This window comes from Rattus norvegicus, chromosome 12, assembly GCF_021556685.1.
Source record: "Rattus norvegicus strain SHRSP/BbbUtx chromosome 12, alternate assembly SHRSP_T2T, whole genome shotgun sequence".
In the NCBI taxonomy this organism is placed as follows: Eukaryota; Metazoa; Chordata; class Mammalia; order Rodentia; family Muridae; genus Rattus; species Rattus norvegicus.
In genome coordinates, this window is record NC_141545.1 from 49,890,886 (window position 1) to 49,918,668 (window position 27,783).

General features: G+C 52.0%; 1 protein-coding gene across 9 annotated transcripts; it reads left to right on the top strand.

Moving 5' to 3' along the window:
• On the top strand, positions 1-27,732 carry Sart3 (spliceosome associated factor 3, U4/U6 recycling protein). 9 transcript variants are annotated; one of them, XM_087578614.1, is made up of 20 exons: positions 1-328; positions 1,815-2,070; positions 7,872-7,998; positions 9,121-9,225; positions 10,330-10,514; positions 12,042-12,147; positions 13,026-13,150; positions 14,835-14,990; positions 16,118-16,256; positions 16,806-16,913; positions 18,072-18,149; positions 18,267-18,325; positions 19,177-19,286; positions 21,415-21,527; positions 22,279-22,355; positions 23,310-23,478; positions 24,024-24,475; positions 24,850-25,002; positions 25,112-25,302; positions 26,849-27,732. In XM_087578614.1, exons 3-20 carry the CDS (start codon positions 7,956-7,958, stop codon positions 27,021-27,023), a joined length of 2,544 nt encoding a protein of 847 aa, XP_087434740.1. In that variant the 5' UTR covers positions 1-328; positions 1,815-2,070; positions 7,872-7,955; the 3' UTR covers positions 27,024-27,732.
• The last annotated feature ends 51 nt before the right edge of the window (positions 27,733-27,783 follow it).

Below are 27,783 nucleotides of genomic sequence, written 5' to 3' on the forward strand. Positions count from 1 at the left end.
GAATCGCGGGCTGCGCAAGATGGCGACGGCGACTGCATCCTCGGCGTCCGAGCCGGAGGTTGAGCCCCAGGCCCGGCCTGAGGCTGAGGGAGAGGAGGATGAGGCGAAGCCGGCGGGTGTGGGCAGGAAGGTGCTGTCCAGCGCGGAGACAGCCAAAGCCAAGGGCCCTGAGCGGGAGGTGCACCAGGAAGGTGTGAGCGAGAGCGATGGGGATGAGGAGGACGCCGCCATGGCTTCCTCCGCCGAGAGCTCCGCCGGGGAGGACGAGTGGGAGTACGACGAGGAGGAGGAGAAGAACCAGCTGGAGATCGAGCGGCTGGAGGAGCAGGTGGGCCGGGGTGGGCGGCGGGTTCTCTTCCCTCGGGTCCCCAGGCCCGGCCCGCCCCCTCGGTCCTCCGTGGTTATGGAGACCGCTGAGGTCTCCAGGGCGCTGTCAGCCACCGTGGGTCCCCGGTTCCCGAGCTCAGTGGGTGCCCAGAACTTCCGTAAAGTATTCCATTGGATCCTCTTCATGGTTGGGGAAGTAGTGTTAATCCGGTTTCACTGGGAAACTGAGGCTCCTGCCCAAGGTGACACTCAGCTGAAAGTGTTTATCTTTTCAGGCTGAACCCAATCAGGGCTCTTATCCTTTTTGTATTTTTAAACTTGTGTTTGTATGCATGCCCGGACGCGGTTGTCTCATAACCATGTGGGTTCCGGGGATTGAACTCTGGTCATCAGGTGTGGCGGCAAACGACTTTACCTGCTGATCCATCTCTCCAGCCCGGGACTGCCACTCTTAACCAGATAAGGTTTAGCCGTCTGACAGTCGGAGGAGAACTTATTTTCCTTTAGGGATAGTAATAATGGTCAAATGTGGTGTAGAACGGAAAATAGACCGCGACTGTAGTAGAAGCGCAGAGGTTGAGGCTTTTGATCTGAAGCCCGTTTTTTTTTTTTTTTGTTTTGTTTTGTTTTGTTTGTTTTTTTGTTTTTTGTTTTGGTGGGGGCGGGGTTTGAGGCAGGATTTCAGTATGTAGCTTTGGCTGACTTGGAAGTCGTTATGTAGACCGGGCTGGCCTGGAGCTCACAGAGGTCTGCCTCCCTCTGTCGTCCCTGCTAGGCAGGAGCCACTAACTCCCTCTTATCTTCTGTGTATGAGTGTTTTGCCTGCATGAGTGTGTGAGCTGAGACCAGAAGAAAGCATCAGGTCTCCAGGACCTGTAATTACCAGACTGTTGTCAGCCGCTCTGGGGTTGCTGGGACTCAAACTTGGGTTTTCTGGAAGAGCAACCAGTGGTCCTCATCGCTGAGCCAGAATCCTTCTGGGATTGTGTAATAGCTCTTCTACTCATGTGTCCTCAAGTTTTTTTTTGTTGTTGTTGTTGTTGTTGTTTTTTGTTTTTTGTTTTCTTAACAGCTTCTGATGTAAATTAGGAGCAACAGCTCCTGTAAAATGGGATTATCATAATTATGATAACCCATGACACCTGCCTAGTGAAGTTGCCGTAGTTGCCCGGTCCCTAGCAGTAAAATGGTCCCTGATCTGTCATTGGCGATAGCTCCTTTACAATCCAGTGTGCTAGCAGGGGTAGGTGATAAAGTCAAGTTAGAGTAATTTGAGCAAAGATGCATGAATAGTCACTGTTTATAAATGTGGGCAGGGGAACCAGGGATGCAAGTTTTGTTCCCGTAGCCAGTCACAGCAGGACTCGGTGTCTATCTTAGGTCTGAAGGGGTGAAGGGAGCCTTATGTTACTTGGAAAGCCTTAAATTCATGGAGGTAGCACCTGAGACCTGATACTGTCTCCCCCCACCCCCCATGCTTCTGCTAGTGCCTCCTGTTGGGCAAACCCAGCTGTAAACCATTGTGCCAGAAGACCAAAATCTAGTGCACCCCAGTTGTTCATGGGACAAGGAGAAGATATGGAGGAGTGGGACCAAAAAGATGAAGCCTGTTCTCGTGAGGAAACGAGGCTCAGCAAATGGTAGGATCTGACTCGGCTGAATTCACACAAGTGGGCCTTGATCTCTTATGGTCATCTGTGGTCCAGATACCCCCCTGGAGGTGCAGTCCCTCAGTGATTTGTGGTGAGTAACACAGGCCAATCGGCTAACCTCTAACCAATAATTGCATTGGCCTGCATTTATAGCACTGATTCTTTTCCAGTTACAGAATGTTGCTCTAGCTTGCCCCACTTGTCCCTTTGTCTAATTATTAGAGGCCTTTTGGAGCAGGTGGTTATCATTCCTACTTTTTAGTACTAAGTGTTCTGAATCCTTTTGTTTTGAGAGGCGCTATTGTCTTTTAGAATGCAGGCTTCTGTTTGGTGCTCACACAGGTGCGCCTGTGCCATGTCAGAGGACAGTTTATAGGAGTCAGTCCTCTCCGTCCTCATCGCGGTCCCCAGGATCCAAGTTACAGTGTAGGGCTTGTTTGCAGTTGCTGAGCCATCTCTTCAGCTCCAAGAGGACTTTGTAGCTCAGGCTAACCTGGCGCTCACTCTCTAGCCTAGGCTGGCTCAATCTTCTGCCTTAGCCTCAGCCTCTCACATGCAGAGTTAGGAGCCTTTAGCTACCATGCCCAGGGGTTCACTGCATTGACTCAGCAGAAACTGGGGGATAGACTGGCTCTCCCTGCCCTTAAAGAGGAAATGTGTTCAGGCTGTGCAGTGGTGCACACTTCTCGCATTGGCAGTATACGTCATGTGCACTTTCACATTGGCCCATCCGTAAGTGTGGCCCATTTGGGTGCATAATGCATGTTAAGTGAAGGCTTCTGCACTATTGGCCAGCCGTACCCTCTCTGCTGTGCCTTTCTTGTGTGTGTGGCATCCTTTGTGCTCTGTCTTGACCAGGTAGCTTTGCCTGAGTCTCCTCTTTAAGCCTTTTACGTCATTAATGATGGCCTGAGCCTAGGATAGAACAGAGTGTACACTCGCTCATCACTTGAACTGTTTGGAAGGGTTTCTGTGTGTACGTGTGCATACGTAGGCCAGAGTCCATCCTTTCCTGAACACCCCCCCCCCCCCCCATCTCCTTCCCCAGCTCTGGGATTGCTAGCGAGCCACATGCCTGGCTTTCTAAGGTGCACGCTGGAGAGCGAGCTCAGGTTCCTGTGCTTGGTTCATACTTGCTTGGTCCACAGGTGCTTACCCACTGAGCTGCCTGGGCTGTCCGATGTGGGTCAGGGGCTCAGCACACCTTCATAGTCCATCCTGGCATCGTCCTGTTCAGAAAGTCAGAAGCTGACACCAAAGGCCACCCTTCGCTTTGGCTTTTGCTTCAAGTCCTACATGTCAGGTCTTAATTCTGTTCACTGTTGCTGTGGTGAACCTGACTGAAGCAACTTAGGGGAAAGTTGCTCACGACCTGAGGGTCTGGTTTATCACTACAGGGAAGTCAAGGCAGCAGGAGCCTGGAGCAGCTGCCAGTCACACACAGTCAAGTGCAGAGAGAATGAGAGCATGCGTGCCTGTGAGAGTGTACTCAACTCAGTTCAGAACTGCCCTGCCTAGGGAATGTGCCACCCCACCTAGGGCGATCAAGACAGTCCTTTGCAGACACACCACAGGCCAGTCTGGTCTAGAAAAACCACACTGAGACTCTTCCCATGTGATTCTAGGCTGTGTCAGTTGACAGTGGGAATTGACCACATGCCGTGTTCATGGGAAGGACACATAGCCATCCCTGGCGCTAACCATCAAGAACCCCCTGTGATGGTCACAGAGCACATTTAGGTCCTGGGCTCTCAGCCCCGAGGTGTTGTGACTGTGTTCTCCTTGCGGGGGGAACCTGAAGTATGTCCCTGCTGACCCCACTCCATTGCTCTTACCTTGACTAATGCTCGATCTTAAGCACGGACCCATGAGAGGTGTGCCCTTCCCAGCTCCCCAGCACAGTGCACGTGCAGGGCCTGCAGGACCAGCTCACTGGGTGCAGGGCCTGCAGGACCAGCTCACTGGCTCAAGCCTGGCCAGTGCATTTCAGCCAATGCTGAGATGGGTTGTGGGATGAGCTTCAGGCTGCCTTAGCTTCCGATGCTGGGCTCACAAGTGTGTATGTAGTTGTCTTTGCTACTCTGTGGGTTCCTTTTTCTTCTACCCATCAACCCCTTACTAGTAGGTAGAGAAGAAAACAGGATAGAGGGGACAGGAGGGCTTCCTGCTGACTAAAGGCATCGAGTTCCTTGGGGCAAGCCTGATCTTTGCCATCAGGATGTCAGATCTTCTCTCTGCACAGTGACTACTTGACAGACTGCAGTCAGCTGCATCCTAACACCAACCAGCCTCCCACTATTGGGCCCCAGCGTTTATCTGTCCTCTGAAAAGTCCCCAGAACTGCAAACACCAGGTAGTCACAGGAACCGTTTACAGCTGACAAAATCATGCCCCTCCTAGGGCACGAGACCACTCATAGTTAGCTGCTGTGGACAGTCTAAAGCAGCCCTGTATCCCATGCCTGGGATTAAAACAAAAACATTTTTATAATATTTCTGTGTTTTTAAAGAAACCCAGTGCTCAGGGGTTGGGGATTTAGCTCAGTGGTAGAGCGCTTGCCTAGGAAGCGCAAGGCCCTGGGTTCGGTCCCCAGCTCCGAAAAAAAAGAACCAAAAAACAAAAAAAACAAAAACAAAAAAAAAAAAAAAGAAAGAAACCCAGTGCTCACTGCACATGTGGTCAGAGGCTGGAAGAGGCGTGGATCCCCGGATCTGGAGTTAGGGATGATTGCTGCATGAGTGTCGAGGAGGGAGCCCAGGTCCCTGGGAAGGAGAGCTAGGGCTTTTAACCATGGGCCATCTCTCCAGCTCATTTCTAAGTCCTTTTTATGTTCTGTTATCTTTCTGTGTGTTTTGGTAGCAAGCAGTTGGAGAGCTACTCCAAGTCTGGTATAAGAGTTAGGCTCTGAGTCCTGTTTTTACCACCTCAGGGTTGCAGTCATGGGCCGTTGGCTGGTTTCAGCAGATGGACGGACAGAACAAGCGCTGCTGTCTGTGTGCTTGGGCTCTTCCTGCTCAGTCCTCCGCCAGCTCAGCGGTCTGCTTTCTCAGCACTGCTTTTATTTCCGACATAAAAAACAAAACAAGTTTTCCCTTTTCCCCCTCTTTTTCGTGCAAGCTCTCTCTAAAATGGCCCTACTGTCCCAGAACTCACAGAGATCCTCCTACCTCTGCTGCCTGAGTTCTGGGACTAGAGGCGAGGGCCACCACAGTTCTGGAGTCCGGGATGTAAGCACTCCTGGTACATAAGCTTGTTGCTGTAGGTCTTCAAGACCTCAGGAACTGTGAAGATATCTGCCCTGAGAGCATGCTGTCACTCAGGAGACAGGCTCTGTGACACTTTGCAGTTAGGGTTGTGCTGTGCCAGCCTATTGAAGTGCTATTTTCAGACTTTGTGGTCTAGAATTTGCCATCTGGAACATTTCCAGATGTGCAGGTCTTAGTATAAGTTCTGTTCATATCTGTGGAGATCTGTAGAAGGATTCATTTTGCAGACCTGGATCCCAGTGCCCATGCAGTAGCCCCTTCTCTCTCTCCCAGCCCAGCACACCAGTCAGCTTCCTCTCTGTGAGTTTAACTACTCCAGAAACTTCCTGTGATAGTAGACTTGTATGCATTGCTAGCCTGGCTTCTTGTTTCTAATGAGTTGTAGGTTAGCCATGGTTTACCCACTGTCTCAGCACGTGGGCATTGTCATCTTTCCCTCCCCTTACGGCAGTCATTTCTTTTCTTTAGCTGTGTGAGCCTCAGACTCAACTATGTTTGACCAGAGAACACTTGTGGACATCTCTGTGTGGTTTTAGAAGGTTCTGGGTGCATGTCCATGGGGGATCACCAGGGAAGCTCACAGGCTACTCTGTCTTTCTGTTCTTTTGCCAAATATAAATTTTAAGTCCTGGTTGGACACTTTTGTCAGATGCCCTTTCTGCAGTAAGGTCACTGTCTCCCCTTTATCTGCTGAGAGGAAAGTTACACTAATTGTTTTTTGACTCGGAACCACCTTTCCATTTCAAGAATGTCCCTCCCTTTGAGTGTGTAGCAGAATGTGAGTGTCCACCGTGGCTTAGCCCTACGCTGTAACCATGCCGGCTGTGTGCAGTTTGGGCGCTAGGAAGACGGCTTCATGAGCTCGCATGTGCTGGCTGTCCTGGTGTGGAGGCTCAGGGGTTTGCCTTTGCACGATTACAGTGGTGGGACTGGTGTCTGTCAGCCCCTGTGGATCTAAGGACACTGGATTCTGTGGGCTTGTCCTCTCTGGCTAAGGGTGCTGACCCTCATGCAGTCTGCCTGTTTGCTGAAAGGGTTTTGCCAGTTTTTTCTTCTCTTTTTCAACACAGGTTCCCTGTGTCGCCACGGCTGACCCGGAATCCACTGTGTAGATCAGACAAGTGGGTCTCTGGTGACAGTAAGATCTGCATTCCAGAGTAGGAGGAGGGTGACCAGAGATCTGCCTGCCTCTGTCTGAGTGCTGGGATTAAAGACATGCACTATCACACCATCCAGTTTTCCCCCCTTGAAACGGAATTTCTCGAAGTAGCCAAGGCTATGACTTCAGTCTTCTCACCTCTGATGGGCAGTGCTGGGACTGCAGCACGCCTGACTCACCGTGTTGCTCTGTGTGTTGGCATCTTCCACTGAGGGCCTTAGCATTGACTTGAGTGGTGTGGAAGCCTTTTCCCTTCCCACTCGTAAAAGGCTGACTTGGGGCCAGAGGGTCTTAAATCGTCTGTTCTTCCTGATATGATTTAGGAATGGCTCCCAGGAGACAGGGCTCCCAGGAGACAGACAGGGCTCCCAGGAGACAGACAGGGCTCCCAGGAGACAGACAGGGCTCCCAGGAGACAGACAGGGCTCCCAGGAGACAGACAGGGCTCCCCTCGCTCACCTGTTTTCTGTTCCTTCCGTTCTGTGGGCTTCACAGTCCCTCCTCAGTATCACGCCATCCTGTCGGAAGACTTTCGTTGGTTCTCTCGGGGTGGGTCTGCTGCTAATCCTGTTCTTATATTCTATTTTCACTGAGTGCAAGAGTTAAGAGGTATTTTCAGTTTTTACCTTGAAAGGTTCCAAATGTAAAAGCCCGTACATCTGAGCTTGGGCAGATTCCAGTTGGGGTTGGGGAATCCCGCCATGGTGTGATACGCCATGGTGTAGAGAGCTGGGTGCCAAGGCTGGGGAGCCGGTGCTGCAACAAGTTCAGCTCCAGTGACAAGTGGGTCTCTGGTGACAGTAAGATCTGCCTTCCAGAGTAGGAGGAGGGTGTCCAGGGCTACCCAGAATGCACCACCCTTCTCAAAAACCAGTCACATGAGACTGGAGAGAGAGCACTTGGCAGAGGACCCAGGCTTGGCCCTCAGCACACAGGTCAGGAACTCCCTATAACCTCAGCCGACTGTGGCTCTGCCTTCTAGACTCAGAACAACCGATGTCAGGTACCTTAGATGTGTATAGTTAAAGAAAATACTAAAAACAAGAAACAGCCAAAAAGCTGTGGTCATGGCATTGTCTGTCTAGAGGCAGCCCAGGAACCTGTGGCTGTCTTGCCACACAGGAGTTGTTTGGTAGGTTTGGGATGTGTGCCAGGGTTGGTGGCTACAGCCATGGGTCCCACACCATCTTGATGTCCTTACTTCTTCTGTTCAGTACAGTCAAGGAACTCGGGACACACCTGCCATTTAAACCCCATGAGCTCTGTGGACGGAGACTCGGGCCCCATATAGTTGGGGAGCCGAGGCTGAGGAAGTCACAGGTCACTTGGCTCGGGATAAGGATGGCACTCTTTGTTTTGCTAGAGAGCCTGGGGGGGCCTCTGGTGTTTTCTGTGTGGTGGGGCCGGTGCTGTGATATGCGCTGAGCCCTGAGAGGCTGGCTCTTAGGCCTGTGACTTTCCTCTCAGCTGTCCATCAATGGCTATGATTACAACTGCCACGTGGGGCTCATCAGGCTGTTGCGGCTGGAAGGCGAGCTCAACAAAGTGAGGATGGCCCGACAGAAGATGAGCGAGATCTTCCCCTTGACTGAAGGTAACACATGCTTTGGGGGTAGGGTGGGATGGGGTGGTGTGGGGGGAGGGGAGCAGTTGGCCTGCAGAGTGAGTGAAGAAGAGCTGCATGCTTCTTTTTTTTTTTTTCCCCCCGGAGCTGGGGACCGAACCCAGGGCCTTGCGGTTGCTAGGCAAGCGCTCTACCACTGAGCTAAATCCCCAACCCCAAGCTGCCTGCTTCTTGTTTCCTCATTGTCTCACACTATTCTGCACAACAGTGTGTAGTCTGTAGTCTGTGTGATCTGTAGTCTGATCATACAGATTCACGTGTGGAATACTGGTTTCTTACCCCAATACTAAGAGAAACATCCTCTTTAACATAATTTAACTTCACTGTGCTCGGAATCAAACCCAGGTCCTCTGGAAGAGCAGCAAGCTCCTTACCTCTGAGTCATCCCCCCAGCCTGGAAATGTAATAGTTTCACATGCAAATGTGTGTTTGGGGCAGTAGTTGTGCATTTTGTTTATGTCTACACATTTGCTCCTGAGAAACACATTGGCAGTGAGCACCTCTGTCACAGGCTGGGCCTGTGCGTATTTACAGCTGACTGTTCAGCCTGGCAACCCTGGTGTTGTTCAGACACAGTTCTCCCCCAGAACTCACATGAAACTTGGGAGAGAGCACACTGAATGGTTCTATTAAGGCTTCTCACTAACAGACCATAAACAGAGCACGGAGACTGTGGAGACTCAGTTTCTCAGCAGTTGACCGAGGGCAGCTGCTACACAACAGAGTAGGATCCACACCTGTGGATAGGTGTGTCACGTGCTAGTGGGCCCTGCGTATCTTTTTTTTTTTTTTTTTTTTTTTTTTCTTTTCTTTTTTTCGGAGCTGGGGACCGAACCCAGGGCCTTGTGCTTGCTAGGCAAGCGCTCTACCACTGAGCTAAATCCCCAACCCCAGGCCCTGAGTATCTTACAAGATTGACATGCAGATTGGATGGGAACATGTCAAGTGCTTTGCAGAGTAGTGAGTGTCTGACATGACGGCTGTGGCGGCCTCTGTGTCAGGAGTGCAGTCTGTGCCCTACTTTAAGATCCAGTGGGAGCAGGTGAAGGCATGTGCTGAGCCGTGCTGAGCTGAGCTGTCCGTCATTTCTAGAGCTCTGGCTGGAGTGGCTCCACGATGAGATCAGCATGGCTGTGGATGGCCTGGACCGCGAGCGTGTCTACGAGCTCTTTGAGAGAGCCGTGAAGGACTACATCTGTGAGTGCCTGGGCCCTGGGTGCTGTGGTGCCTGACCTCTCCTGCCCTGTGCTGTGTTGGGGGTATATATACACGCATGCGCCTTCCCAGGCTACAGTTCATGAGCATCCTACTTTTGCCTCCTGAATGCTGGGACAGACACGAGTCTGTCCCTCTGTCCTTGTTGCTGATGCTTTAGGCAAGGCCTCATCATCCAGCTCAGGCTGCTGTGCTTCAGCCCCGTCCCAGCACATGCACAGGTGTGTCCCTGTCACCAGCCTGGGCTACAGCAGTCAAGAAGGAGATGAGGAGTTCAAGGGTAGCCTAGAGTATCTATCTAGTGAGATGAAGGCTCTCCTGGGACACATGAGATCCTGTCTCAAAGAAAAAACCCAACCTCTGAGAGCAGCATTTGCATCATAGCTCTAAGATGGCCAAAAATAGAATAGTTGTGTCAAAAGGGGCTGTGGCCACGTGCCTTCATGTTTGTGGTGATCCTCCTGCCTCTGCTTCTCTTGTACTGGGTACAGGTGTCACCACCACACCCATCGTGGTAGGCTCATTAGTTGTCACAGGTGTACCAGTCAGTGGGGCTGAAGGGAAGACCTCGCCTCAGAATCTCAAAACAAGTGGATTCCTGATCACAGGCTCGGGGCTCTTGGTTTATCTGTTCCTTTTCATCAGAAGACTGGCAAGACTAAGGTCTAGCAAGAAACACTCTAGAAACTGAGATATTTTGGAAAAGTGACTCAGATTTATAATTGTAGTCATTGAAATATGCAAGTGGGTTCCTTCAAGCCCCCCCCCCCACCTGTGTTTCTGTCTGTCTGTCTGTCACTTTGTTGGAGATAAACCTACCCACAGGCCCTTGCATGCATGGCTCCTTGTTCTACCCCTCAGTTGCGACTGTGCACTCAGTTACATACTTGTCCCCTGGCGTGCAGTGGTCAGTGTGCTGTGCTTAGGAACATGCAGACAGCTCCTGAGAGTCAACGCTGCGGGAGGCTGGAGTGCTTGTTGGCGGTGCTGTTCTGCACATATTGGGTGGGCCTGTGTTTTGTCCTCATGAGGGTGACATGGGGCATATTAATGAGCTGGGCTTATAAGTTGCTTCTTTTTTTTTAGGTCCGAACATTTGGCTAGAATATGGCCAGTACTCAGTTGGTGGCATTGGTCAGAAAGGTGGCCTAGAGAAAGTTCGCTCTGTGTTTGAACGAGCCCTGTCATCTGTTGGCCTACACATGACAAAAGGTCTGGCCATCTGGGAGGCCTACCGGGAGTTTGAAAGTGCCGTTGTGGAAGCTGCTCGGGTGAGTGCCTGTGATTCCACACTTGTAGGAAGCGCTATTTTGAAACAAGCCCCCAAGAGTCTAACCAGCTTTTGCTGGTCTGTTAAGGGATGGCCAGTAAACAGCAAAGTCAGTAGTCTCTGGCAGAGTGAGGGACTTATCTTGCTTGGAAGTAGATGACTGTTTTCTTGCTTTATATAACTCTGTGTGTGTGTGTGTGTGTGTGTGTGTGTGCATGAACATGGGGTTTTGTGTCTTGGTGTATGTGTATATTAATGTATGCATATCTTTGTGTCATGATCATGTGACTGAGGGGAGGCTTTTCAAGGGTGGATAGACAGCTGTGCCCTCTCCGGGGCCCCTCACAGGTGGTCATCACAGGTCAAGTATCTCAAATCTAGAACTGAGAAATCCAAAATGCTCCATGCTCTAAACCTTTTGAGCATTGACTGACAGTGGGACTGGGAGCCTGGCCCTGTGGCCTCCTGTGACATTGTGTAAACCAGCCTTCAGGCTGGTGGAGGAGGCGTCTGCCTGCTCTGGGTGCCAGGGCTGGTTGTGTTTGTGCTCAGAGTCTGACGTCTGGACACAGGCCTACGCTGGCCTCAGACAATAGCATCTACTGCCTCTGCCTCCCTGCTAGGCTCGCGTGCCTGCTATGCCTGCCCCTCCAAACACTTGATTTGTCTGCTGTGGCTCTACCATAGCCTTCTCAGTGCAGTTACTGAGCCTGCAACTTGGCCCTACGTTTAGGTCTTGCCTCTGTACTGTAAGCAATCAGGTCCCCGACCAAGGCTGTGACCCCAAGTCCTCTCCTTTGTGATACTTAGGCTCTGTACCTGTAGTTGGTTTCCTCCCTTCCTCCCTTCCTCCCTTTCTCCCTTCCTCCCTTTCTTCCTTCATCTTCCTTTTAAAGATTTATTTATGAGTGTTCTATCTTCCTGAACAACTGTCTGGAAGTCTGGAAGAAGCATCAGATCCTATTAGAGTTGTGAGCCACCATGTGGGTGCTGGGAATCGAACTAAAGTCTTCTGGAAGAGCAACCAGTATTCTTAAGCTCTGAGCCATCTCTCCAGCCTAAATTTCTTTCCTTTTAAAAAAACTGGGTTTCGCTTGTTTGTTTTATTACGTGTGCGTGCATGTGCGTGTGCGCATGTGCACGTGTGTGTGTGTTAGTGTTATGTGTATGTGTGTGTGTGTGTGTGCGCGCGCGCGCGCGTGTGCGTGTGTTAGTGTTATATGTGGACAACAGCTGCATGTAGAGGTCAGAGACAACGTGTGCGAGTTGGTTTTCTCCTTCTACCTTGTGGACCTAGGGACAACCTAGGGACAAGCAAACTCTCTTTACCCGCACAGTCATCTCACTGACCCCTGGGTCCCTTGTATGCCTTTCTGTCTTCCTGCCATAAGCCCTAGAGGCAACAGTATGGAGGACACCGCCTGTGTAAAGCGTCATAGACTCTTTTTTCTGTTGGAGCTGATGATTTGCTGAGAGTTTTTCTGAAGGAGGACCAGTGCTTTCCCTTACTACTGATTTGCCTCTTTAGCCCATAGCTGCCTTCCTTTCCCCTTCTGACCGGGAACAAACCTTTGATTCACAGCTGGAGAGAGTGCACAGCCTCTTCCGGCGGCAGCTGGCGATCCCACTGTACGGTAAGGAGCAGCCTTGTCTGCCGCCCGCCCTCTGCTTCGCTAGTACCTCATTCGCGGCCTTCCCCAGCATCCTGCGGGGCAGGCAGGGTTGGTGTTCAGGTTGGAAAAGGCTGCTTTGTGTTAATCTGAGTTATTAGACCCATGGCAGGGTGAGAGGCCATGTTTCCTGGAGCCCAGCTGACATTTCTTTTTACTTTAAGATATAGTTGGAAAGGGGGACATGGTCACAGTGCCTCATTCCCTGAGACACTGTTGACCAAGAGTCCCATGCTGTTCTGTCTGTGCATGCCACGGGCGTCCTGCAAATTGTGCAGTGACTTGCTTCAGAAGTTGGTTGTAGCCATTCATGTCTCAGTTTTAGGGGCTTTGTGGGTGGGCCCATTTGGTGAGGCTGGGCTGTGCTGGGAGGGCCTTTCCTGTGTGGGGTTGGTGGCGCCCTTGTCTATCTCAGGCCTGCACTAGAATTGCTGGGCGTATTCCAGAAAAGGCAGAGCTGACCTGTCGTAGATTCCATCTGACCTGGTAGCTTAGGCGGCCAGGCTGCTCTGCTGAGACTTCCGCTTCTTTCCTCACCTAACCTGGGGCCTGCAGTGGAGCACACCACTGTGCGGAGGTGGGGGACCCAGGAGGGCAGGGAGGAAGTGTACACTGCTGTGCAGCTCCTGATCAGTGCTGGGAGCCTTGTTCATGTGGGGAAGGTTGTCCGGTTGCTGTTCTGAGACGTCCCGAGGGTACCTGCGGGCTTCACAGGACTGGGAACTGAACAGAGAGTTGTGGTAACCACAGATGTGGGAGGAGTGGGTGGCACTTGAGTCTTCTGGCTTTTTGTTGATAAAATTCAATGGCACAACCCACAGCCTGAATCCGTCTTTCTGTAGAGATGGAGGCCACCTTTGCAGAGTATGAAGAATGGTCAGAAGAGCCCATACCTGAGTCCGTACTTCAGAGCTATCAGAAGGCACTGGGGCAGCTGGAGAAGTACAAGCCTTACGAGGAAGCACTGGTGAGTGCCCTGTGCCCTGGGACGTCCCAGAGCTCTCCCACCATGTGAACAGTCTCTCTGAGGTTTGTCTTAACTGCATACATGCACTGCATATAACAACATCAACATGCGTGTTCCCAGCACCCAGGTTAGGAAAGAGCACTGCAGTGCCCTAGGAATCTCCTTTGTGCTCCTCTCCCTGGAGGTAGTCACTTGATGAATTCATGGTAGTCCCACCCGTTTTGATAGCTGTGCTACTGTAAAGGACCCTTAACAAAGTGCTTGACCCTGCTTGAAGAACTTGACGTGGTCATTTGGGCTGCGTGCATGTCCGCCCCCCCACCTTGTGTGTGTGTGTGTGTGTGTATGTGTGTGTGTGTGTGTAGCTTATATGTCACCAATGTTTAGCCTGTGTGTTGCCCTGTGGGGTTGTATGTGTAGCAGTGTCGTCTGTACAGACAGAGGAGTTTCTCCAGCCCTAGCATGTGTTAGAACAGGGAACTTGCTGGTCATAGGGCCATGTTGCAGAAGGTCCTGGGTCTCTGCACCCCTGACAGCGTGACCAGTGACCAGTCCTGTGTTGACACGAGTGAGCTTAACTTGTGCTCCAAGTCAGGTTGGAGTTTGTCTTTTCTTGATCACTAATGATAGAGCGTTTCCTCTTGTGCATTGGCCATTGGGGCTTTCTGTTCTGTGAAGCCTGAAAGTTTTAGAAGTTGTAAAACCCTTTTTCCCCTTTCCTTTTATTTTTCTGGGTACTTTTTGGGAGTCCTGGCTTCTGATGGTGTCTTTTTACTTTTCAACTACTGTCTTTGTTGGTGATGGTTCATCGTCCTGAAACCTCAGCCCGGATCAAGTCTGTGTCAGACCTACACTTAACTTTTCAGTTATGTTAAATGTTTAATCGCTGCTGCATAGGTCTGTGGGCAGTGTGAAGGAGTTCCCATCTCACCTCGGAGGCCGTGGTGACCCCAGAAGTGCGCCCACTGTTCATAGAGGCTTTCAGCAGACAATGGGTTTCGGTGACTTTGTAAGCTAGAGTTGTTTTCTGTTGTGGTTGCTGATGTACAGAATGCAGTTGGTATTTCACATCATGGGTGTGTTTTCATCCACAAGCTGCTCGTGTAGGAGTGTTGCCTCCTTACATCCTGCCCTCTGTCGCTGTTACTGGGACAGCTCTTGTCCCTCACTGTCACAGCGTCTTGATGACCAGCTTGTCATCACTGTGGAAACATGGCTCTGGCGTAGCTGCCGCTGTGTGCTCCCCTCTTTCATCTGTAAACGGCGTGTGTGCATGTCTGTATCCAAAGCTGTTTGTTCCACTCTGGCTGTCAGCAGAGGGGCTGAAGAGGGGTAATGGGCTGTGCAGCTTGTCAGCCCGGCCCACCCGCCTCAGCCTGCACCTGTATTCTAACACTGACGCCTGAGGGACTACGGGGAGCAGCGGGTGTTGGCAGGCTCTGCTCAGTCATCTCTGTGTGCTTGGGGTGTGGTAGAGCAGATTTTGGATGCTGGTGGCTAAAGCTCCCAGTGCTTGCAGGTCACACAGATCTATCCTGTCGTTGGCAGTTCTGAACAAGAAGACCTGGTGGCTCTCATCTTGGGTTAGCTGCCCTTGTCAAGGCTCACCTGTTTGAAGATGTTTTATGCTATCTGAAACTGTCAAGCACTTAAATTTAACAAGTGTGATTTTCCTGTGTTCCAGTTGCAAGCAGAGGCTCCACGGCTGGCGGAGTACCAAGCTTACATCGACTTTGAGATGAAAGTTGGGGATCCTGCTCGCATTCAGTTGATCTTTGAGCGTGCCCTGGTGGAGAACTGCCTGGTGCCAGACTTATGGATCCGCTACAGTCAGTACCTAGTAAGATAACTGCTCCAGTTCTGTTTCCTTCAAGGGCGAGCCTTATACAGCGGTGGCACCTTTCCCTTTCCGCTCCCTCCTCCCTCCACTGTCCTGCAGTCCTGTTTGTCATTTGCATAGGAATTTGTTGCATTTGAGGCTACTTTAAACTGATTGGGAACTCTAGAAAGAATTTGTCTGTGGTCTTCTTCCTGAGGACTCTTAATAGATCAGTGCTCTATGCTGCGTTTCCAGTACGGAAACATTGTAAATGTGAGAGAGATGGAATAAGTGAGGCCTTCTGCACACCACCACCGCTGGCCTTAGCAGTGCTCAGCCCGTGTGGCTGGGCTCCCTGTTGGCTTTACTCCATCCTTCCCTGGGTCTTCATCTCTGTTCTTCACTGCTGACCCAGTGTGCACATGGAGGTCTTTCTGCAGGAAAGAGCCCCGGTGAAGTCCGTCTGTCAGGGATGTGTCTCTGGACCGTGTCCAGTGCCTGCTCCCCTGCCCTGCCTGTCTTGCTCCCCTGGCAATCTCTTCCCTGAGGGAGCAAAGCTGTAGCTTCTTTTATTTATGGCTTTGCCTTCATTTCTTTTGTCTTAATATGTAGCCCAAGCTGGCTTCAAATGTGTGACTCTCCTGCCTCAGCTTCCCGAGTGCTGAGGTGACAGGTCACACCTGTGCACACCACCGTGATGAGAGACAGTTCCCGTTTGCTGTGCGGGGCATGTCTCATTGATGCTTACGAATCACTTTTCTCATGGCCAAAACCTGAAAAGAAGCAGCGTAAAGGAGGAGGCTGAGGGGGCGGGGGCGCTGTGATGATGGGGCGCTGTGATGACAGGGCGCTGTGATCTTGTGGCTCTGGCAGAACCATCTGCTTATGGCTTGGTCTTCGTCAGGGACCAGAGACAGGGTACAGGGTTGGGGGAGGACTGAGCTGTAACTCTGAAGGCTCTCACCTCTCCCAGGCCCACCTGCTCAGCGGGGGGTCTGCCTCCCAGAGTTTCAGAACTTCCCAAAACAGCGCCAGTAGCTGGTCCTGAGCGGTGGAACCCATGAGCCTATGCGGGGAGTTTCTGTTCCAGTTCCAATACTGAGGACATCTTATGTTCTGTCCTCTCACTCTGGAATTCTTTGTCATAGGATCGACAGCTGAAAGTAAAGGATTTGGTTTTATCTGTACACAGCCGAGCTGTGAGGAACTGCCCATGGACAGTTGCCCTGTGGAGTCGGTACCTCCTGGCCATGGAGCGACACGGACTGGACCATCAAATGATTTCCGGTGTGAACATTTGTGTGGGAGAATTTCTAAGTTATTTTTTCAGAGTGTTCTTCCTGTGTAGCTCACTGTAGAGCCCAGGCTTGCTGGAATGACAGGCATGAGCCACCCTGTCTGCAGCTCTAGGCCTTTTCTCTCAGTTGGGGAGCAGAGCTGTGGCAGTCTTGAGCTGGCACACCGGGCCTGCCTTGCAGCAGTAGAGGCTTTCGTGGTTCCCAGGTGCTCTTAGCTTCTGTCACTCGTGAGTTTTGTAGAAGTCACCATCTGTCTTCCTTGCCCAGCTGGGCTACTCACTCGCTCACCCACTCACCCACCTGCTCACTCGCTCACTTGCTTACTGGGGAAGAGTCCTTTGTAGACCACAGCTCCCTTTAAACACTTCGGTCAGTTCTTTTCCTTCCTTGGTGTGTGGTGCTGAGCATGGGAACCTGTAGCCCTCTGTGTTTATAAGTGCATAATTTATAAGTGCACAAGTCACTTGTTTATAGAGTTCTGACGGCTTTCTTTGCTTTTGAACTGTCAGTAGTGAATGTCATATCTTTCACATTGCAGCGACCTTCGAGAATGCTCTGAGTGCCGGATTCATCCAGGCCACTGATTATGTGGAGATCTGGCAGGTGTACCTAGACTACCTGAGGAGAAGGGTTGACTTCAGACAAGGTACGGTCCCCAGATCCCCAGCAGTGGGACTGCAAGCTTGCACCACCTCACGGGCTCTTTCCTTGGGCACGGGGATCAGGTCCCTGTGCTGACGTGCAAGCACTTTAGGACGGTGTACTTTTCTCAACACACCTTGGAGATGTGTCTCTGCTCTTCAGACACACTGTGATTGGGAAGACTGGTGAATGACCTGCCCTCAGTAATGCTTTTCTTCAGAAACTTTAGCAATTTCCAACCAAAGTCAAACTGTGAGGTGAAAAGAATAGTGGTCCTTGTGCTTTTTCAGGTTCCTGGCAGCCGCTGGGGCCTCACCCTTCATTTTCTGTGTCTGACCTTCCATTGGCCTTGTCTCAGTCACTTTTCTTTTTTTTTTTCTTTTTTTTTTTTGGTTCCTTTTTTTTCGGAGCTGGGGACCGAACCCAGGGCCTTGCGCTTCCTAGGCAAGCGCTCTACCACTGAGGTAAATCCCCAACCCCTCAGTCTCTTTTCTGTTGCTATGGTAAATACTCTGACAAAAGTGGCCCAGGGGAGAAGGGTTTAAAGTCTCACAGTTGAAGGCACAGTCCAGCACATAGGGGAATTGTGGCACGGAGCTTAGAGCAGCCATTGCAGGACATGTATGGTGAGAAGGGAGAGCAGCAGGTGTCTGTCAGAGGATGGCGCCGCCCACAGTGGGCAGGCTCCCCTCCCTCCCTCCATTAATGTAATGGGGGTCATCACTCACAGCCACCTGCTGATTGTATATTCTGTGGAGTTGACATTGACAGTCACAAACCCCAAGGCTTTTTTTCAGGAAGACTGTTCTGTTCTTTTAGATCTTTTAGATCCATACCAAAGGTCAGTTAGAAAAACCTTGGGTCAAATACTGCTCCATACAGTCCCTGTGCCACCTCCTGTCCCTGTGTCACACACTACCCCATACAGTCCCTGTGCCACCTCCTGTCTCTGGGTCACACACTGCTCCATATAGTCCCTGTGTCACTTGCCTGTCTGCTGGCCGGTGCCTGCGCTTCTCACTGCCACCACACCTTCCTGCTGTTAATTATGAGAGGATGTCTGGCAGGTTCCTGAGTCCATAGTAGGCCTCCATGGTTCTGGTATGAGATTTTAAAATGTCAGCTTTGGTGGCTTTATGGAGTTTCTCACCTTTTCCAACAGACTCTAGCAAAGAGCTGGAAGAGCTGCGGTCCATGTTCACGCGTGCTCTGGAGTATCTGCAGCAGGAGGTTGAGGAGCGTAAGTGACCCAGCCCGCTGTCCGCCCACTGCCTTACCAGTGTTGCTTTCGAGCCCCTCTTCCCAGGCAGAGTGCTTACTCTCTGTCCATCCTAACTGTTCCATCCTGTTCTGGAAGGTTTCAGCGAGAGCGGAGATCCAAGCTGCCTGATCATGCAGAGCTGGGCCCGGGTTGAGGTGAGCATCTTCACAGACCTGTTCCACCCTCTGACCAAGCGGTCCCCATCCCTGAAGACTGGGCCAGCATCTGAGCTGTGTTTGAGGGCCCAAAGGAGTTTTGCTCACCTGGTGTGCCGTGCTTGGTGCCAGCCAGAGCCGTGAAGCAGCGTAGCCGGACGCTGGCCGTTGGCTCATTCCCTCTCAGCCCTTCCCTCACCTCTGCCTGAGGGTTGCTGAGGGCGTGCCGTTCACAGGCCTCTGCAGGTGCTGTGAGGAGCCCAGCCCTGCGACCGAAGCTCTAACTCCGTCCAGAAGGCGGGCTCTTTGAGCAGTAGTAGCACACTCGATCTCTCCCTAAGCCAGCACACGGAGTCCAGAGAGCCAACTGAGAAGAGTTAGAAACCCCACCCCTGTGCAATGAAGGGAGCTGGGCAGTAGAGCTAAGCTTCGTTGGTTACTTCTGGGCGAGATTCTTGTTGGTTTGGAAGGGCAGGGAAACAGGTTCTGCACTTAGGTGATGTTACCAGTTTGACTTTAAAGTAGCTGGTCTGGCGCCTGCTGCTGGATCAGTGTCTTCCCTGGAATGCTCCCTAAGTGAAGTTTGCAGTCGGGTTTGTCGGACATGCAGGAAGAGGAAATGGCCGCTCAGAACTGCGTGTGCTGAAGCCCCGTGTCCATGTTTGCTACAGCTCCACTTGCAGACCGTGGAGGCCTGCCGCTGCAGAGAGGCTTTAGGACCGACAGTGCTGAGGGAGGCCTGCGACCCTCAGGGATCAGGGTGACAGTCGTGGGGTGGGACAGGAAGGAGCTCTGAGGCGTGCTGGTGAGGGTCCAGGGCGGTCCTAGCTGATCTTGTTCACGTATTTTAGGCTCGCCTGTGCAATAACATGCAGAAAGCTCGAGAACTCTGGGACAGCATCATGACCAGAGGGAATGCCAAGTACGCCAACATGTGGCTGGAGTACTACAACCTGGAAAGGTGAGGGCCCGACTTCCATTCTCATTCTCTCTCTCTCTCTCTCTCTCTCTCTCTCTCTCTCTCTCTCTCTCTCTCTGTGTGTGTGTGTGTGTGTGTGTGTGTGTGTGTGTGTGTGTGTGTGTGTGTGCTCCTATAGCCATGAAACTCTAAAGTCGTTGTTATTTCGGGCATGCCTGGCTGGACTGGGGTGTGGGTCGTTGTTTACTTGTAGTCTGTTACATATAGGAAAGCACACGGCACTAAAGGAGACCAGACAGCATCAGGTCAGCCGGGAGACCAGACTTGTCTGTCACTAAGGGTTGGGGGGGCTCTGTCATGGTGTGGTGGGAGTGTGTCTGAACTGTGGCCCTCTACACTGCTGCAGCCCTCCCAAGATTGAGGCTCTGTGTAGCCCAGGCTAGCTCATGGGGATTCACCTGCTCAGCCTTCCAAGTGCATATCAAGATGACAGGCTTGCGATCACTCTGCAGCTGTCTGATTCAGTACATATTGAAAATCCACAGTATTTCTAGTACTTTTTCCTTTTTTAAAAAAGTTTGTTTTCCTATTTAAAAAAAAATGTGTCTGAATTAAACAGTTAAATGGATATAGAGCTGTGGTGGGGGGGGTCTCACGGCCTTGCCGCCAGCCGGGCTCCTCAGGCTCCTCAGGCTTCTCCAGCAGCTCCCACGCTTCAGTTTCTGTGGGGAGGCCAGCTTTACTTTGCCTGCAAATGAAAATGACTTTAGAGATGATGAATTATGCACTTAACGTAAATACCCTTTTTAAGAATAAAGAAAAAGAAATGTTTATGTTTTCCAAACTCCAGGTAATTTTGTGTCACAGTCTGGAATTTAAAAAACAAACAAAAACCACAAAACATTTTTTTTTTCTTTTTTTGAGACTGGGTCTTACTATGTAGGCCAGGCTGGCCTCAAACCCATAGAGATCTGCCTGCTCCTTTTCTCCCAGCTCCTGGGATCAGAGGCGTGCACCCTCACAATTTAAAAAATTTATTTTCTGAGGGCAGCTGTTTGTGTGAACGTTCGTTTGTGTGAGTGTATCTGTGCGTCACTTGGGTGCCTGGTGTCTGTGGAGCCCCTGGAACTGGTGTCATAGGTGACTATGAGCCAACATGTGGTGCTGCATTCTGACCTGTGTCTCCTGCAAGAGCAGCTGGTGCTGTTAACCACTGAGCCATCTCCAAACCTGCGTCTCCTGTTGTGGCAAATGTGTTCACATAGTAAGCGACAGCTGACTAACTGGCTTCTCACGTCAGTCCCTGTCTCCCTCTGCTGCACTGTGGTTGTCATTGTAGGGCATGAAGAGGCTGGCCTGCAGATGGGGGTAGGAAGGGGGAGCCTCACAGCTGTTCACATGAGCTTGCTGTTTTCCCTCCATGACAGCAAAATTCAACAGGTCTAGGTGGAATGTGTCTGGAAACGTGTTGTGAGCTTCTATGGCTTGCAGTAGTAATATGTCTGTCTTTCTGCCCCCTGATTCGATAGGCCTTTGGCCTGATGCTATAATCCTGTGATGCCCACTTCCTTTAGGAAGCACCATCCTTGTGTGTGCACAGGAATGCCTGTTCACTTCCATGTAGCACATAGATCCTCGCCGGAGGCTGCATTGCTGCTCTGCCATCCATGCAAATGCCAGCACTGCAGCAAAACCTGAGGGCATTCAGATGCTCCACTGAGACTCCTGAAGCCTTGGGTGTACAGACCATAGCCAAAGCACCCCTGCTCTGAAGGTCTGAGTATGTTAACACACACACACACACACACACCCCACACTTGCGGGCCAGTGTGATCAGCAGCCTGTGACTCGTTAGGGTGAAACCTGACTCAACATGAAGTAAACCATTTTGGCTTCATGGGTTCACAGAGTCCTCAAGTGGACTGCAGAGAACTTTGTCAGGACCTGCATTGTTCCTCCTCTGTGCACAGAAGGCTTGGCTCCAGCTGCTGCCTGAGGTGCATTTCCAGGTGCTTCTGTGTGGTCAAGAGAAAGCTCGCAGGGAAGGGTCTCCCTCTGTGACTGCAGAGGCCATGCTGCTCTGAAAGCTGCAGTCCTCTCCGCCGCAGCAGGTAGCCCGTCTGTGGTCTTTGCTACAACCCTGGTGGCAACTGTTTGTTTTGTGCCCTAGGGCACACGGTGACACACAGCACTGTCGGAAGGCTCTGCACCGAGCTGTGCAGTGCACGAGCGACTACCCTGAGCATGTCTGTGAAGTGCTGCTCACCATGGAGAGGACAGAAGGTAGGAAGGAGCCTTACCTCTGCCTTTGGCCGGGGTGTGGTCTTCACCCTTGCTGGTAATAGCACCCAGTGTGGGGGCGGACTGGTTGCTCGCCTGTGTCAGGAGCCCTCAGTCTGCAGGCACAGGAAGGCAGCCCTCAGGACAGGGTTGCTCCGTGTTCTCAGGCCACACACACTCCCGGCTTCATTGCTTAGCATCACTAGCTGTCCTCTGCACCACAGCCAAATGGACTCCTAGCAGGTCCCCTTGACCAACAGGAGCCTGCCTGCCTGAGCACTGCCACTCTGCCAGCATCTGCACCACAAACACTCGGAGAGACCGGGCTCCACATGGCCTTTGGTCCCTTGTGGGATTTTAGAGCCACAGTGTTGTTGGTTCTAAGCTATAGCAATAGAGCCTGGGAATAGCATGGTTCTCTCTCCTGGGACCTGTGTGGATTTAGGGTGAGCACAGAGTTGCCAGCACACTGGGGTGGCTCCTCCAGCTCTTGAGTTTCACATGCACTTTGCACTGGTGTGTCATTATGGCCTTTGCCATCGAGCACCTATAAAGTCCAGTCTTTGTCCTTAAGTCTGTCTTTGGAAGGAGGAGGACACATAGCAGCCGCAGCCCAGAAGGACGTTGGGATTACAGATTTGCAGCCTGATGGTGTGCGTTGTCTAAAGCAAGAGCCGCTGCAGTGCTTGTGAGGGTCAGGGAGCGCGGCTGCAGCCTAGGAGCGATCGTGTCAGCTCTGCTTTTCTGTCTCCAGGGACCTTGGAAGATTGGGACCTAGCCATTCAGAAGACAGAGACGCGCTTGGCTCGTGTGAACGAGCAAAGGATGAAGGTGACAGACATGCTTCCCGAGGGGTGGTGACTGTACTGCTCTGCTCTGTCTGCATGAATGTCTGCACCATGTGTGGGCAGTGCCCACGGTGACCAGAAGAGGGCATCAGATGCCCTGGGACTGGAGTGTCAGAGAGTTGTGAGCTGCCATATGGGTGCTGGGAATTTAATCTGGGTCCTCTGAAGAGCAGTTGGTGCTTGTGATCACTGACCATCTCTGAGCCCCTTCATAAGTTACTAGATAAAGCATTTGGGTCAGTATTTAAACTTACCTTGGCCATTTGTAGCTTCACTTAAAGCTCTGAACTCAATATGAATTAACCACACTTGATCACACACACAGAAGCCTCAGTGGCTCACAGAGCCTCTCTCCTGGAAGCTGTTGGTAGTTGACAGCTACTGGGAGGGGCCTTCAGTCTCCTTCCAAGGTGGAGCCTAGGGTAGGTTACCTCCTCCACTGGGTAGACTCTGGACACATCCATGGTACTAGTAGGACTCAGTGGGAAGACAAAGTCAGTGCAGTTGGGGGAGATGTGGGGCTGGGATCCAAGAGGGCTAGAGGGGAGACCAGGGGAAATTTGATCAAGAATCAAGTTTTTTGTTTTTGTTTATGTTTTTTTTTTCGGAGCTGGGGACCGAACCCAGGGCCTTGTGCTTCCTAGGCAAGCGCTCTACCACTGAGCTAAATCCCCAACCCCAAGAATCAAGTTTTTAAAGGAGCCACAATAGGCCTTGAGTGGGGTGTGAGCATCTCTACTTGCTTAGGCTTAGAGCCTGCTGGGGTTTTCTGAGTTGGATTAACCGGGTAGGGTGGAAAGACCCACCCTGAATGTGGCCAGCACCCCTTCTTGGCTAGGTTCCGAAATGAAGTAAAAAGAACAGGCTGGGCCCAGTCCACAGTCAGATTCTAACCAGCACGACCCAGCTCCCAGCACGTCCTGCCCTCTTGTTCTAGGCTGCAGAGAAGGAAGCAGCTCTTGTGCAGCAGGAAGAAGAAAAGGCTGAGCAGCGGAAGAAGGTGCGGGCGGAGAAGAAAGCCCTGAAAAAGAAGAAGACGCGAGGTGCAGACAAGCGCAAGGCAGGCGAGGACGATGATGAGAGAGAGTGCGGTGAAGAGGAGGAAGGTAACGTCACACAGGCAGGGGCTGCACAGATCCTCTCTGAACTGTGCAAGAGTGGCCCGATTTCCTCAGGGTGAGCACTTGCAACCGACCTCACCTTGTACCACCCCAGCTTAGTCAGGACGCTGCGTCGCTTCCCCTTGAGGCTGTGGTAGAGGCCACCCAAGGCTAGTCCATGTCTGCTGGCAGCATGCAGGAGGAGGGAGGGCTGTGCAGGAGAAGGGAGGGCTCTAGACAGTATTGAAAATGCGTGTGTGGGGCAGTCATCACCTGCCTGACCTTCAGAACGCTTCCCAGTTCCTGTCTTCATGGCTGACTTGGGGATGCAGGAGAGGGGCTCCTGACTGCAGTGATGACTGGGCAGTAGGCATTTATGTTCTTGGCTTCACTGATGAGGCACCTTTGCTGGACTGTGTAAGTTGGGCTCACACTTGGCATGGTGGCTGTCCCTCTTGTGGACACGGTGCAGTTTGAGGTGGTGAGACGTGCCCGATGCTGAAGGAGCGCAGGCCTGGCTAACGGCCTGTGCTTCTTTTGAATGCCTGCAGAACAGCCTTCCAAACGCAGAAGGATGGAGAACAGCTTGGCCTCTGGAGTGGCTTCAGCTAAGGAGGAAGAAACAAAACTTTCCGGGAAATGCTTAACAATAGACGTTGCTCCTCCTTCCAAGCAGAAAGAGAAGGCCGCCTCCCTTAAGCGGGACATGCCCAAGGTGGCTCACGACAGCAGCAAGGACAGTGTCACTGTCTTTGTCAGCAACCTGCCCTACAGCATAGAAGAACCAGAGGTGAAGCTCAGGCCGCTCTTTGAGGCCTGTGGGGAAGTGGTCCAGATCAGGCCAATCTTCAGCAACCGTGGGGACTTCCGGGGCTACTGCTATGTGGAGTTTAAAGAGGAGAAGTCAGCCCAGCAGGCCCTGGATCTAGACAGGAAGAATGTGGAAGGAAGGCCGATGTTTGTGTCCCCCTGTGTGGATAAGAGCAAGAATCCCGATTTTAAGGTATGTTCTTTGAAGAAGGATGTCTTTAGGGTAGTGTCTTCATGGTAGATATGCAGTGCTCAGCTCCTGGAGCCCACAAGGGCTGTTTGCTGATAACTGGAAGGCTGTCTCATGGCTTGGTCACTTTGAGCCTCCTCCTCTTGATTAGTGATGGCCATAGTTAGCGTTTGGAAAGATGGCTGCTTTCCTTTGGGTGCTTAAGAGGGTGGCAAGAGTGATCCTTCCCCTGTGTTCAGTGCATGGCCATCTACAGAGGGCTGTGCCCAGGTGACTTTGTCACGTAAGATTCTGAGACCAGATATGGCCCAGGCGTGCGTGCAGGACACACATGCTGGGCGAGCCTGCCACAGCTACTGGCTTTGCCTTGTTCTCAGATGTTCAGATACAGCACCACCCTGGAGAAACACAAACTCTTCATCTCGGGCCTGCCCTTTTCCTGCACCAAAGAGGAACTTGAAGGCATTTGTAAGGCTCATGGCACTGTTAAGGACCTCAGGCTGGTTACTAACAGGGCCGGCAAGCCAAAGGTGAGTGGGTCCAGGCGGACGCTGGTCTGTTAGAGTAGCCGGTGTGGGCCTCCCTGTCCTCCTCCACCCCATGCTGTGTTTGCTGGGCTTACAGTTTCTCGTGTTTCAGGGCTTGGCGTACGTGGAGTATGAGAATGAGTCCCAGGCCTCTCAGGCAGTGCTGAAGATGGATGGCATGACCATCAAAGAGAACGTCATCAAAGTGGCGATCAGCAACCCCCCTCAGCGGAAAGTTCCAGAGAAGCCAGAAGTGAGGACAGCCCCAGGAGCCCCCATGGTTCCCCGGCAGATGTATGGAGCGTAAGTGTCTGCTTCTGTTTGTGCAGGTTTGTCCAGCCTTTGCTGAGGCAGTCATGGCTGCAGGGGTAGGTAGGTCAGAAAAGCCAGGACCTGTTGCTCTCAGTGTGGTCCTTGGTTTCACTGGTGGAGATGTGCACAGGAAGTCTCCAAAGGGAAGTGGCTCTGGTAGCATGCTGTGGCGACCTGCCCGTCTGCACCGTTTTTTGGTGGCATTGGGGATGTGACCACCAGGCAAGTGTTAGGTTTCTGGTCCTGGTGATAAAGACCATCAGAGAAAGGGTCTTTTTCATTTGCCTGATCACTTGCATAGTCAGCCCATCTTGAGAGGAAGGCAGGCAGGAAACTGGAGGCAGGAGCTGAGGCAGAGGCCGTGGAGGGGCACTGCTCACCGGCTCGCTCCCCGTGCCTGGCCCAGCCTGCTTTCTTACACTTTTTTTGTTTTTACATTTATGTTGTGCGTTATGAGTATCTTGTCTGCGTACTACATGTGTGCAGTGCTCACAGAGGCCTAAAGAGGGCATCCGATCCCCTAGAGCTGGAGTTACAAGTGCCTTATGGGTGCTGGGAAGCAAACCTGGGTCTTCTGCAAGAGCAGCCAGTTCCCTTAACCCTTGAGCACCTCTCCAGCCCCTCAGCCTGCCTGCCTGATTTTTCTTTTTAAAATATTGTTGTCTTTATTTTTATGCATATGGGTACTTTTCCTTGGTGGATGTCTGTCCACACATAGGGAGGACGTGTGTGCAGTGCCTGTGGAGGCCAGAACTGTAATCACAGCTGATTGAGTCACCCCCCATCGGGTGCTGGAATCAGCTCCAGTCCTGGAGGAGCTGCAGGTGCTCTTCTCTGTAGCCCAGCCTGCTTTCTCAGTTAACCCAGGAACGGCCCCACCTCAGGGACCTCAGGACCTCAGGGACCTTGACCAGGACCTCCGTGGCAGTCACTAGAAAAGTGCTCTGCCTGCTTGCGCACAGACTTAATCTGTGGAGGCATTTCCTCCATCAAGGTTCCCTCTTCCCAGACGGTTCTAGCATGTCTCAGGTTAACAAAGCCAGCACAGCTGCAGTTTTGGCTTTAGACATTTTGGAACAGGGTTTTAGCCTCCTACAGAGCTGGCATCACAGGCATCCGTCTGGTGATCTCCATGCCTAAGCAGACTGGAACCCACCTGCTCCCGAGGCGTGGCTGTCAGACTGCAGGCAGCTGTGCTGCTCTGCTCACCGGATAGATGGAACTGTCAGGACCAGGCTCTTTGAGGTTGGAGAGGTGGCCGCCATTTTGTCACCTCTGTGCCTTGGCGTAGGGATGCTCAGTGTCAGAACTGTAACGAAGGAAGCTCATTCAAGTGTCCCTCACTTCCTAGCTGGGATCAAGTGCCTTGTGGTTCCTGTGCTCTTTTCTTGGTGTGAGGTTAGAACTCAGCTGTGCATGCTGGGCCAGCAACAGTTCTCAGTTTCGTCTTCTGACTTGGCCTGATAATCCCAGCATCTCAGTCCAGCTGGGGCCAGGAGTCCGAACTGCCAAAGGGTCATTATGTTTGTTCTTCTAGGCGCGGGAAGGGACGGACCCAGCTCTCGCTTCTTCCTCGGGCTCTGCAGCGCCAGGGTGCTGCTCCTCAGGCTGAGAACGGCCCAGCTCCGGGGCTGGCAGCCACCACCTCTGTGGCCACTGAGGCTCCTAAGATGTCCAATGCCGATTTTGCGAAGTTACTCCTGAGAAAGTGAGCAGGACTCTGAGATGGAATGCCTTACCTGCTCCTTCATGCTGGCCAGGCTGGCTGCTGTGGGCCCTGGGCACAGAAGGGCTGGGCACTCAAACCTGCGTGCCCACCGATTTCTCCTCCGGTGTAGATGGGAAGGGAGAGCCTATGTTGAGCATGGCGGTGAGGAGTGTTCCCTCACATTGAGGGCGGAGGCCGACTGCTCTACGGGCTGTCCCACGGTACGTTAGTGTCCTAACAAGGAGGGACTCAGCTTTCGAGGCCTACTTGTCCTGATACTTTCACCGCCTCTGGCCCTTTTTCTACGAACCCCCTCCCCGGCCCTGCACAGCACGCGTGCCCATCACTCTTTAGTGTGAAAGGTGGAGTGAAGAAGCCGCATTCATCAGAGTGGCCTGTTCAGTGAAGTGCCCGAGGGACATCACAGAAGGCTCGCTTGATGGGTTTTGTCCAAAGAGCCTATGAGTTTTTCTATTATGTATTTGTAATTGACATTTTGACTGTTTTATGTTCCCTAAACGTGGGGAGTCTGCAACACTTGTTCCTAGGAATTGTGTGTGCCACCCGCTGTGTGTGCCACCCACTGTGGCCCATTTTCTTTGCCTGATGACTGAAGACCTACGCTCTCTGCTCAAACACTCATGCCTGGTGCCGTGTCCAGTGCAGAGTGAGTTCCCATTTAGTTCTGTTTATTAAACTGAAGTTCTTACAGAGTCCTTGTGTGCATTGCAGGTGTGTGTGTGGGGGGGTGTGTGTGGGGGGGG

Excerpts from the sequence above, each read along its gene's own strand:
- Sart3 (XM_087578613.1), top strand. The coding sequence starts at position 20 with ATGGCGACGGCGACTGCATCCTCGGCGTCCGAGCCGGAGGTTGAGCCC. Across the intron at positions 12,148-13,025 it reads GCTGGCGATCCCACTGTACG|AGATGGAGGCCACCTTTGCA; the intron begins GTAAGGAGCAGC and ends GTCTTTCTGTAG. Across the intron at positions 18,150-18,266 it reads GCAGCAGGAGGTTGAGGAGC|GTTTCAGCGAGAGCGGAGAT; the intron begins GTAAGTGACCCA and ends CTGTTCTGGAAG.